Raw genomic sequence first — 13,099 nt, 5'->3', positions numbered from 1 at the left:
AAGATTTCACCCCTGGGGAAGAAGGCTCAGAAACATTCTTCTCCCAGAACAGAAAAAAGGCAAAAGCTTTTATAGATGATAGATGGGGTGTCCACTTGATAACAGGAAAGTTCCCTTTTGGCCTGGGGTGGGGAAAGCTTTGATAATTGTCATATTCCTGAGAGTCAAGGGGAAATTTTTGAAATGATGGTCCTGACCTTTGGGGTTAAGATCAAATTTGTTTTGTAAAAACAAAACTAATGCAACCAAAATGAGAAGAAAAGCTGGTAAATGGGGGTGGCTGGGGAATCTTTGTAGTACGTTTCTTTTATAAACGTCTCTAACATAAACTGATTTAGATTTATAAAAATAAGTGGGAGTTGAGAATGGATTTTTATGGACTGAAAAAAATAATTTTTTTTTTCTGCATTAGTCATGTTATAAGAGAAAAATCAGAGCAATGACAAAAAACCTCAAAATAGAAAAACATCAGCACCAAAAACAAAAGAAATAGTATGGTTCATTCAGCATCTATACTCCACCGTTCTTTTTTTTTTTTTTCCTGGATTTGGAGATAAAATAAAATGTTTTAATTTTTCTTTCTTTTTCTTTTTCTTTTTTTTTTTGTTAGGTAGTTGGGGTTAAGTGACTTGCCCAGGGTCACACAACTAGTAAGTGTTAAGTGTCTGACGCCGAATTTGAACTCAGGTCCTCCTGAATCCAGGGCTGGTGCTCTATCCACTGCGCCACCTAGCTGCCTCAAATTTTTTAATTTTTAAAAAATAATTTTGCTTAGTAGTATTTATACTCCCTGGGTTCATATAATTTTCATGTCTAAAACCCGCTATCTGAATGGGAAAAAATATTCTCACAGGCTAAAAAATAATTGCAATTATATGCTAAGTCACATTTTGGAAGGAAGTATAGCTGCTATTCAATTTAAGATATAGTATATTTTCTGTGTTTAAGAAAATGGATGAAAAATCTTTTTTTTTTTCCTTGAAAAATTAGTTATTTCTTCCCTTTTAGTAGCAAATAGATTTTACTAAACAAAATTTTAGAAAAGTCTTATCTCAGAAAATAACAAGCTTTATTCTAAATGAATATTTAATTTGTTTTCTAGGTTGACTGAACTTTATGTGGAAGAACTGGAGAGTAAAGAAGATTTACAAATTCTTATTGTGGATTATCTGAAAGGACTGAATGTAAACAAAAACATAGTTCAAGGAATTATCAAGTAGGTTCTAGTATGGCCAGAAACACTTTTTCTAAAAGAAAATTACATGCTCATCATACAGTATATTTGACTCTTGATCTCAGAAGATTATTGCAGACTACTAATTTTTAATTTAGAACATTTTAACCTTTTGTAAAGTACTTGGGATTTTTGTAAGGCAGTATGCACATGTTCATGGGTATGCATAAACAATTATTAATTGTAATTAAGGTTTGAGTCTAGATCTATCCAAATTTTATAATTTTGGCCTTTTTGTTTACAGTTTGACTAATGGAATTGAATACATTATAGGGGCATATTTTAAGAATTGACTGGAGGGTATTTTCAGAGGACCACATAATTGTGCTATCAGTATTTTTTTGTTGTTGTTTGTTTTGTTTTTTGTTTTTTAAATTTTTGTGGGGCAGTGAGGATTAAGTGACTTCCCCAAGGTCACATAGCTGGTACATGTCAAGTGTCTGAGGTCAGATTTGAACTCAGGTCCTCCTGAATCCAATGCCAGTGTTTTATCCACTATGCCACCTAGCTGCCTCCTGTCAGTAATTTAATGATATCTTCCCCCACCCCCAAATTTTGGGTTTGTGGGTGTAGGTGTATGTATACATATGTATATAAATTTTCTCTGATTCTCGCCAGTTAGCATTTCTCACTGAATTGGAACTATTTCTTCTTTTCTCTCTCCCCTGTTGATATATATGCTTCTGGAGGGCAGGGTGTTTATTTCATTTTTGTGTCCAGCATTTAGTACCTAGCATGGTGCTTTATAATTTAATTCTTTTTTTTAATCAGACCTATGATTTCATTGGTATAGAGGAATTCCCAGTGAGGAAATTACTTCTACCTATGCAAATTTGGCACCTGCTCAATAATTTATAGTTTGATTGACCAAGGCACTGAGATGTTGAGTGACTTGCCTAGGATCCCATAGCCAGTGTGTTTCAGAGGTGGGACTTGAAATCATATCTTTCTGATTCCAAAGCTAGTTTTCAGTCCCTGTACTACATTCTGCCTCTCACACCTTGTGCATAGTAAGAACTTAATATGTGTTTGCTGAATCGTATGTGTTTTGTGGTATGAGTATAGTACTTGTAATTATGAAGTCTGGGTCCTGTCGTTGGCTATTACTGACTAGCGCTCGGACATGAAGTCTTTTAAATTTCCTTGCCTCATCTCTCTCTCTCTCTTTTTTTCTATATAAATATTTTATTATTTTCCAGTTACATTTAGAGATAGTTTTCAACGTTTGTTTTTATAAGATTTCTAGTTTCAAATTTTTCTCCCTCCCCGCCCACTGCAAGACAGCAAGTAATCTGATATAGGTTATATAGCCTCATATCTGTTAAAAGATTAGATAAAAATTCCAGGGTGGTGGCAGTAGTAGCAGTAATAGTAATAGTACTAAGAACTAGAGTTGTGGTATTTAAAAGAAATGTTTTACTATTTTTGTAGTGAATTTAAATGGTTTACCATGAAATGGTATTGGATAATAGGTACTTGTAATCAGGAACTTCAAATCCTGCTTTGGATACTTAGTAGCTAAAGCATGACTCTGAGATTTAATTGTAGCATTTTTTGCATTTTTTTGCCTCTAATATCCCTCTCTTCTCATCTCAGAAGGGGCTGAGCTCCCTCATTTGATCATTAGGTAGGATCTCTTATACAACACATTATACTTTGATTTCTTCTTATCGCTTCTTATGCCACCTTTGTTATACTGCTTGGTTTCCAGGAGAAGTATGTATAACTGTTCAACACAGTAAATTTGTATTTATTTAAAATTGAAAACGTTATATTTGGCTTTGGTATTCTATTCTGGCTTTTCTTATTTGGTGCCATTTGCCCAGTAGGTTGGACTCTGTATCAGTGAATGCTATCGTTTCTATGGAGGAAGTTTATAGATTTTAATGGCCAGCAGATGTAGTGGTCCGTGCCCTAAGTGGAAATTGTATTTAAGTAGACAGTAGAATATATGGACAGTGGAGTATGTCAGCAGAATAGCTTTTTGTTTAGAAATTGAAGGACTGGCACAATAATAACCACTTATTTAACCCTTCTTCGTAGCTTCTACATAGCTGTGCGAAAGGAGTCTGTGAACAGATTGGTGGATGGGACAGGCCACAGACCCCATTACAGCCTTCGCACTCTCTGCAGAGCACTGCGATTTGCTGCTTCCAATCCTTGTCATAACATCCAGCGTTCCCTCTATGAGGTGAGATTGCCCTTTACCTATTTCCTGTTTTTGTGGCGGAGAAGTAGTTGTGAAAATCATTTAGGGAGTTAAGTAGGAAGAGTGTTTGTATTTTTTAAACTTGTAAGCTAAATAATGCAACACTGCAGTTATTCACCTAAAAAGAACATCAAATCCATATGTAAAAACATGACCTCTAAACTAATTATAGTCTTAAAAAATGTTTGTGTATAAACGTTATGAAGATATTTTATTTGCTTGGGTCCCTTTAGATCTTCTGTACACACTATTTGATTTTGTTGGTTATCTTCTATATAGATAGCATCATTGATTATGTATTCTGATTTTTTCTGTGCCTTGGATTGTTTCTAGAGAGGAGATTAAAAAATTTTTTTTTTTTTAATTTTTGTAATTTTTTTTGTAATTTTGTAATTTTTGTAATTTCCCTATATTTTTCATTTAGTCCAAGTTTCCTAGAATGCCCCTGATTTAAGAAACTAACTGTAAATTTCCTCTTGGCCATTTTACACCACCTTACATTTTAAATTTTTATATAGAAGCAGTGTGGGCTTTGCAACTTGAGTAAAAAGACAGAATTTTATGTGCTTAGTCATTGATTCAGTCTGACTTATTTTCTTGCTTAGTCATGGTACTTCTTTGTTTATCATGTACACAAGGGAAGAAATGAACCAAAGAAATGTTAACAGGTGTTCTTGTCAAGTTCTTCCCTGATCTGAGAAAATGGTGAGGGTATTATCTAAGGTAGATAAGATAAGAGAAAGTATACAAATATGGGAGATTTTAAAAGCATAAAATGTAGCTAACTCTGAAGGAACAGATAAAACAATAAAGCATAATTGATGACAGCGAGTTTACTGAAGCATGTTATACAAGCACTCTCATTGTTCTCATTGAAACTTAAGTAGTGGGCTGCCTTTGGTAACAGGCATAGTTCTTCAGGTTGGCAATGACTAGTCTGCCCATACCCTTTTTGCTGTAATGCCAAGCTTTGTAGCAAGCGTTTGCTTTGAATTTTGATTGCCTGTTACCTAAAGGTAAAGGGCCTGTAACTACCAAATAGTCATTACTATTTTGTAATAGTATTTCCAAAGTCAAAATCGATTTTCTTTTTCTTTTTTTTAAGGGCTTTTGCTTGGGTTTCCTTACTCAACTTGACAGGGCATCACACCCTTTAGTTCAGAAACTCATTTGTCAACATGTTATATCCAGCAACATCAAGAGTCTCCTTAAACAGGTATGATCATTTTGACTAATATTAGAATTTTTTTATATCAGAGGTTCAAATGAACTTTGTGTGGATAAGTGGGACAAATGAAAGGCCATGTTAAAATCTTGAATCTTGTTTGCTCATTGATGTATCTACTGTATGCCAAGCATTGTGCTATATGTAAGAATCTACATTAAGTGTAAAATTGAGAGATGCTGAATAAAACTGGGCACTGACAGCCTTGTAGTATGTATGCTCTTTAAGGATAGAAATAGTGTTTTGTTTTGTAAATCTTGGTGTCTCTCTACATCTACCCTGACCCTCCCCTCAGTCTGCTACCATGATTTTTATATTTTTGGTGGGAGGAAGGGAAGGACTCAGGAATGAGATTTCATTGGTACAGGGAACTCCTTTTAATGTGGAAGCTCCTACCAACAGTGCTGATTGGCATCTATTCACAATTTCTAGTCTTAGAAAGCTTCCTGGCAAGCTGATAGATTGTGATTTATTTCCCCAAGACCACAGAGCCAGTATGTTAGAGGAGGCTCTTGAATGCAGGTCTTACTGATTGAAATTGTCTTCATTGCTCTATGTGACTGACCCTAAGCACATAATAGGTGCTTAGTACAAATTCATAAATTGAATTACTGGTTAATGAATATTCCAGTTACTGGAACAATGGAGTCTTTGTAAGTTTGAAAGGCAGGATTATTAGGTTTATTCTCTCAGTTATTGATGAAATCTCATTAAAAAAACATTTTCTATAATTTAGTGACTATTTTTTGTGGTTTGCGATGGTTAATTAAAAGGCTGTTCTTCATCCTCTGTCATTCTTGAGTATTGAATTGAGCTGAGGTGACTGCTTGGTGCAATGAATAGTGAGCTGGCCTTGGACTTCGAAAGAGCTGTGCTCTCTTGTGGCATCTGCTGACTGGGTGACCTGGGGCAGTTAATGCTAGGAATCTCTCCCAAACTCTAAAGCTGCAGAGCAGACTGTTTTGTGCTGATAGATTGAATTCCCTCTTACTGGTCTAAAAAGACCAGACGTGCTGTAGCCAACAGTCCCTGGGCCTGGAATCTTGAGTGTCTGAGAACAAATAATCTCTGTAACCTTTGTTCTCACTCTGCCCCAGTGAGAATCTCGTAAAATATAGTATCTTATATCTGGCAATGTGGGGAAGCCACCTGGAATTTGAGTATATTGTTAATTTTTTTCATTGGCAAACTCTGCAAATAAAGACTTGATTTATTGTTTTGATGATACACTACTGTAAACATTTATCAAGCACCTATTGTGTGCTAGTTGTTATTGTTGAGTTGTTTCAGTCATTTCAATAGTGTCTGACTCTTCCTGAGTACATGTGGGGGCTTATTAGCAACGGTACTGGAGTATTTTGCCATTTTCTTCTTCATTTCATTTTACAGACCAGGAACTTAGGCTAACAGAGTTAAATGATTTGCCTAGGGTCACACAGCTAGTAAGTGTCTGAGGCAGATTTGAACTCAGGAAGATGAGGCTTCCCAAATTTAGGCCTGGCACTCTATCTATCCATTGTGCCACCTAGCTACCCACACATCTACTACATGCCAGACCCTGTGCTAAGTGTTAGGGATATAAATAAGAAAGACAATCCCTGTCCTTAGCTTACAGTCTGATGAAGAAGAATATGGAGTTCAAACCAAAAAGAGCCACAGATGGCAAATGAAGACATAGTTAGGGTTTTGAAGCCTCTATAGAGGGAGGCTCTAGGAGGGGTTTTTTGCTCTACCCTCCTGTCCTCCAAACAGGTATAGAGACAACAGAGGGTATTGATGGTGTATGAGTAACAAAGCTGAAAGAATATTTAAAATGATGATGAGCTTATCCTAGGAGGGAGAAGTAGGGGCAGTAAACCCGGCAGAACGGCTGATGGTAAATGTTTATTATCTAGACTTAAGAAAGTGATGTAGAGCATGTTAATAATGCAGATTAAATTTAAAAGTATGTCATGCATATATTTTCTTTTTCTTCTTCTTCTTTTTTTTTTTTTGGTGGGGCAGTGAGGGTTAAGTGACTTGCCTAGGGTCACACAGCTAGTGTCAAATGTCTGAGGCATGATTTGAACTCAGGTCCTCCTGAATCCAGGGCTGGTGCTTCATCCACTGTGCCACCTAGATGCCCCATATATTTTTTCTTCAGAAATCTAGTTATTGGATATCTACCAAAATACCTCTGCCTCTATCAGTATTGGAATATTTTTCTTGGCATCAGTCTTAAATGCCCCTCATAGAGCTTTTTTATATGCCTCTCAGAGAATTTTGGAGATTCAGATCATGATACAAAATCCCCTCTCCAATATAGTATTGGTCTATTTTATAAGACACTGGTTGATAATAATTGCATATTTTGGGAGATTTTTGTTAGGGAGGAGAGGAAAATATATTCAAATAATATCCTTGTGAAACTGCTTTGGGTGAAACTATATTTTCAAAATTTAAGATTTAATGCTTGAATTCTTTCATTCCGTAAGCTGTTTTTATCACTTCTTATGTGGAAGAAATTCAGCTGGTACATTTCACTGTTGAAAATACCAGAAGGAACTGGTCTTCTAGAGAAGTTTTCTTTCTTTTCTTTTCCTATCTTGATCTGTTCTTATTTGAAAGAACATAAGAATCAGTTTCAGATTGTGTGTTATTATTGTAATGTATATCTTTCAGCCCATTCCTGAACCCAAGGGAGGTCGGCTTATCCAGATTGAAGGATACTGGATTTCAGTGGGAGATAAGGAGCCCACGATAGATGAAACATACATACTCACTCCGTCTGTTAAACTTAACCTGAGAGATATTGTCAGAGTCGTCTCTGCAGGGTATGGTGGTGGTTTTTTTTTCCCCTTCTTTCTCATATGCTGCTTCATTAGCTGTATAGTTTGACAATTTGAGGAACACAAGATTTCATATACTTTTAATGATAATTTCTTAAAGTATTTTTTTTACATCATGTACTCTTCCCACTATGTTCTTCTACCGAGTCTCCCCCCCCATTCTTATGTCTGACCCAGCACAGATCCATCCTGTATAACAGAATAAAACAAGAAGAAACCCACCCAACCTACAGACCTAGTCTTTCAAAGTGCTAATTTTATGCTGAAGTGCTAAATGAATAAAGTACCCTCATTTGCCCAATGTACTCAGGTGCTTTAAAAATATTTTTTAATTTTAATTTTATTTAATTTTATTTATTTTATTTCATTGGTGGGACAATGAAGGTTAAGTGGCTTGTCCAGGGTCACATAGCTAGTAAGTGTCAATTGCCTGAGGCCATATTTGAACTCAGGTCCTCCAGAATCCAGGGCTGGTGCTTTATTCACTGAACCACCTAGCTGCCCCGGTATACTTGTATTTTAAAGTGAACTATGCTTCTAAAAGATTTGTTTTAGAATCTTTGAGTTAGAATGGAACCTTAGAAATCATGTAGATCAAGCTCTACATTTTATAGATGAAGAAATTCATACAGTAATTTCATATTTTGGTTTTCCTTCTCTGGAATAAAGTATTTTTTTGTTTTTATCATAAACTTAACATTTAACAGAAAAGGACGACATGCAATAAAACTTTTTAAAAAATTTATTTTCAGTTCCAGATTCTCTCCCTCATCCATTCCTTACCGATTGAGAAGGCAAGAAATACGATACTCTTTATATATGAAATTATGCAAAACATATTTCTTCATTAGCCATATTCTCCTTCATTCCCCTCTTACCCCCCAAAAAAGGGGGGCAAGAAAAAATAAGGGAAGAAATATTCTTCAGTTTGAACTCTGGGTCCTCCAGTTCTCTCTCTGGTGGTGGATAAAATTTTACATCATGAGTCCTTTGGATTTTTGGTGGATCATAGTATTGACCAGAGTTATTAAGTGAGTTGATTACAGCTGGTCATTTTTATAATATTGGTATTACTGTATAGATTGTTCTTTTGGTTCTGTTCACTTCACTTTGCATCAATTCATATAAGTCTTCTCAAGTTTTTCTGAAACCATCCCCTTCATCATTTCTTTTTTTTTTTTTAATTTTAGTGAGGCAATTGGGGTTAAGTAACTTGCCCAGGGTCACACAGCTAGTAAGTATTAAGTGTCTGAGGCCAGATTTGAACTCAGGTACTCCTGACTCCAGGGCCGGTGCTCTATCCACTGTGCCACCTAGCTGCCCCCCTTCATCATTTCTTAATGCACAAAAGTATTACAAAACATCCATATACCATAATTTATTCAATCATTTCACAGTTCAGGGGCATCCATTCCATTTCTTTGTTACCACAAAAAGAGCTTCTATATTTTTTTGCATGTGGTATTCAATAAAATTGTAAATGAAACACCTAAATTCAGGCTGTTTGAATTTTTACTAAGAAAGTAGAGAAAAATGGAGCCCCGTGTGACTTCTACCAAAGTCTTCTTCCAGTGTCTCATTGTGATGTACATGGAGTTGGTTCCGGGTTTTTTAAATTTCTGCTAGTAAGAGCACAAGTCTATGATAGGTCCTACAAGAGGGAAAACACAATTATCTGAGGACCAAACCTAACTAAACTTGGAGAGGCTCATTACTCAGTATTGAGTCAGAGTTAGAGCTGTAAGACATATTCAACGTCATCTAGTTTTATAGATGAAGAAAGAGAAGATCAGGTCAATTAAGTGACTTCCCCAGGGTCACAGAGGCAGGAAGGCTCAGACTTGAGATTTGATTCCAGAAACTCTTAACTCTACTGCTTTTTTCACTCTATTTTGTGATGATTGCTAGGGCCACAGCAACTCAGGGAACAACCTACCAAGCTATAGAAGAGTTGGCTCTGTGTCAGGGGAAAAGGGGCACCCCATGTTAATGAATGGCTGCTTTTTTGAAGTGTTTGAATTGTGATTAAACTTTAAATTAAATTGAACTTTAGCAAAATATGCTAAGTTTATTTGCTCTATTTTGTCCCCTGTCTATATCAAGCTTGATTGCCATTATTAGTATTATAAAATAAAGACATGGTTATTGTGGTATGTAGGGTATATATACATATGCATATACATATATATATTTATATATAATTCCTCCCCTCCCCCCCATTTTTTTTCCATTCACATTTGTAGTTATAAATTTATCCCCTTTAGAAAATATATATGTATACATATGTATGTATATTTTAAGTAATCTAAATAAGCCTATTTTCTTTTTCTTTTTTTAATGATTCTTCTTTTAAAGAACCTACCCAGTGCTGATTCAGGGAGAGACATCTGTTGGTAAAACTAGCCTAATTCGCTGGCTGGCTGCCGCAAGTGGGAATCACTGTGTGCGGATCAACAACCATGAGCATACTGATATTCAGGAGTATATTGGTTGCTATACATCAGATACCTCGGGGAAGTTGGTATTTAAAGAAGGTAGGGTTGACAATCTACCTAATGTGTTTAGGTCTTCAGTTACATGATTCAGTAACGTCTTTAACTCCTTGAGCTGGAGTGAAGGTAATGTGGTAATTTCTGTATATAAACATTTATAAGCATCTTCTTTTTAAAGTACCTGTCCCTGAATTTTAAGGGGATCATAGATAGAGGTCTAGGACCCATTCTTTTTCTAATTCAACAAGTGTTTATTAAGTACCCTCTATATGGCAAGCATTTTATTAAACATTGGGGATATAATTAAAAGCAAAAACGGGCTTGTCCTCAAGGTGTTTACATCCCATTGAATCCTATTAATCATTGCTGTGGTATAGGGTTCTGGACTGTATCAGTGCAACTGGACAATTTAAGTTCAAAAGGATTGTGTTTGGCCCTCTTATTCCCAGAACTGGGTAGGGGAAGGGGGAGAAAGTTCATACAACAAAATGATTTAAATGAATTAAGATGAGAAGCTTAAGAAATGTTAAGGATAAAGCATTTTTATACATAGTTTACTCCAATGAAAAGAGAACAAACTATTCTTTTAGCATAATAGAAACCATTTCCCGGTTTGTCAAATGACTGTGCTGTCTCTTTATAATAAAGCTCTCCTCAAGGAAGGCTTAATTTTAGAACTAATAGTGTATCAAATTAGTAATTGTCTACTATAACCTTTTTTTGTGACCAGTTTAATGTTAAAATAATGAGAAAAATCTTTAAAATGATTGTTCCCATCTTTTTTCCTTCTAAGGTGTCCTTATTGATGCTATGAAAAAAGGCTACTGGATTATTTTAGATGAATTGAATTTGGCTCCTACAGACGTGCTAGAGGCATTGAACAGGCTTCTAGATGATAACCGGGAATTGCTCATAACAGAGACTCAAGAAGTTGTCAAAGCACATCCTCGCTTCATGCTTTTTGCAACCCAGAACCCTCCTGGCCTCTATGGGGGCCGAAAGGTTTGTAAAGATCATTCTTTATGGTTGCTGGTAATGATTTCATTCCGTGATTATTCTCTTTCCAGGTTAAATTGTTTTCTTTTTTAACTCTAAAGAATAGGAGGTTTTTTGGTCCTCATTCTTCTTGTCCTTGTCATTAGTGGGCTGTTGCTTAGATTACATGGGCAAAAATTAACTTTTTTTTCATGCTGCTCTCTGTATCTTCTAGGTGCTCTCCCGAGCATTCCGAAATCGTTTTGTGGAGTTGCATTTTGATGAGTTGCCTAGCAGTGAGCTGGAAACAATATTGCATAAACGCTGCAGTTTGCCACCTTCTTATTGCATTAAGTTGGTTAAGGTCATGCAGGATCTACAGGTATTGAACTTAAATTTTTTTTAAAATTTATTTTTATGCCATAGTCATCTCTCAATGAACTCTTGAATTTCCCTCTATTAATCCTTGGTTTAGGTCCCAGTCCTTAAATTTATTACCTGTGTAACCCTGGGGAAGTCATTAATCTCTCTGGGCCTCAGTTTTCTCATGTTTAAAATGAAAATGTTGGACTAGATGACCTCTAAGGTTTCATGGATCTTTAAATATGTGATCCAATGAAATTTGCAATATTCATTCCCCACAATCGCCTACTTCTCTATGGAGAGCAGGGAAATGACTATTTGTAATATATTGTAAGGTTTGTTTTGGAAAATCTTGGTCAGATTTGCCTGAGTTTCACATCAGAATGTATTTCAGATTGGATAAAAGTAATGATTTGTTAGACAGGGCAATAAGTATTTATTAAGTGCTTACTATATGCCAGGTATTGTGCTAAATGATTGGTTTTAACAGATAGTAAAAAAAGAAAGTTACTGTCCTGAGTAGACCCTGTTTTCATGTTTATGTTATAAAAGGGATCTTAAAAGGGAGGAGAAGGAGAAAGGAGCAAGAGGGAACATGGGGTTATAAAGTCTGGAAAGTCAGAAGCACAGTCAGGAGGGTTGACCCCTCTCCAAAATGGAAGAAGCTCCAAGAGAAAATCACATATAGGAGAAGGGGCCTGGCATAGCACAGGGATGTTCCAGAGTAGAAAGGCCAAAGGGGCTAATGCATGTCCCAGGGTGAGGAGTCGCCAGGTGCTGAGGGAGACTCTAGGTAAGACTGTAGCTGAGTTGTGGTGTTGAAGTCAGAAGCACTTCGAGGAAGACATTGAAAGTTGTTAGTTTTCCTGGAGTTCTAACGATTTTTGCTCTTTGGTTCTTGAATTTATTGGTATACTTCTGTATGTTAAAAAATATATATTCCCATTAGAGTATCTTTTCAGAAAACTTTCTGATAATTATCACTGTGATTCCATAATTCTCAGTATTGTTTGATTAACCTCTGATATGGATTGGTCAAAAATGAAGGACCATTTTCTGGTTTGTCATTCAGCTTTGCTTAATGGAATGCATTTTTGTTAAAAGTTTTGCAGATTAGTACTAAATTTCAAACTGTATTATCAAGTGGGTAATTATCAAAACAATTTGATATTATCTAAGAAATAGGCAAATCAGTTGAATAGAATATAAAATACACCATAGTAAATGACTATAGTAATGTAGTCTATGATAAACCTAATGATATAAGTTTTTGGAACAAAAACTCATTATTTGACAAAAACTGCTGGGAAAGCTGGAAAACAGTATTGCAGAAACTAGGTATAGACCAACATCTCACACTGTAAACTAAAATAAGGTCAAACTAGGTACATGATTTACACATAAAAAGTGATATCATAAGCACATTAAGAGAGCATGGAATAGCTTATCTATCAGATTTATGGATAGAGAAAGAATTTAGGACTAAAGAAGATGTAGAAAACAAAACAAAGTGTAAAATTAAAAAGTTTTTGCATAAACAAAGCCAGGAGAACATTGTGCACAGTGACAGCAATATTGCTTATTGAAGAATTGTGAATGACTTAACTATTCTGAGCAATACAGCGATCCAAGACAATCCTAAAGAACTGATGATGAGACATGCTATCCACCTCCAAAGAAAGAACTGATATTGATTTAACACAGACTGAAGCATGCTATTTTTTACTTTCTTTGATTTTTCTTTCTTTTTTTGGGGGGGGGGGTGGTGAGGCA

The 13,099-nt window shown here is 35.7% G+C and overlaps 1 protein-coding gene across 1 annotated transcript in view; it reads left to right on the top strand.

The window, feature by feature from the left end:
* Positions 1 to 13,099, top strand: part of MDN1 (midasin AAA ATPase 1) — a 173,275-nt gene that overhangs the window by 56,196 nt on the left and 103,980 nt on the right. The window contains exons 20-26 of the mRNA XM_044000235.1: positions 1,103 to 1,216; positions 3,278 to 3,425; positions 4,549 to 4,659; positions 7,330 to 7,481; positions 9,852 to 10,030; positions 10,782 to 10,990; positions 11,199 to 11,345. Coding sequence (XP_043856170.1) covers positions 1,103 to 1,216; positions 3,278 to 3,425; positions 4,549 to 4,659; positions 7,330 to 7,481; positions 9,852 to 10,030; positions 10,782 to 10,990; positions 11,199 to 11,345 — 1,060 coding nt within the window. The remainder of the gene's footprint in view (positions 1 to 1,102; positions 1,217 to 3,277; positions 3,426 to 4,548; positions 4,660 to 7,329; positions 7,482 to 9,851; positions 10,031 to 10,781; positions 10,991 to 11,198; positions 11,346 to 13,099) is intronic.

Source organism: Dromiciops gliroides, chromosome 4 (genome assembly GCF_019393635.1).
Source record: "Dromiciops gliroides isolate mDroGli1 chromosome 4, mDroGli1.pri, whole genome shotgun sequence".
Classification (NCBI taxonomy): Eukaryota; Metazoa; Chordata; class Mammalia; order Microbiotheria; family Microbiotheriidae; genus Dromiciops; species Dromiciops gliroides.
Note: the sequence above shows the minus strand (reverse complement) of the source record. Positions and strands in the feature narration are given on the sequence as shown.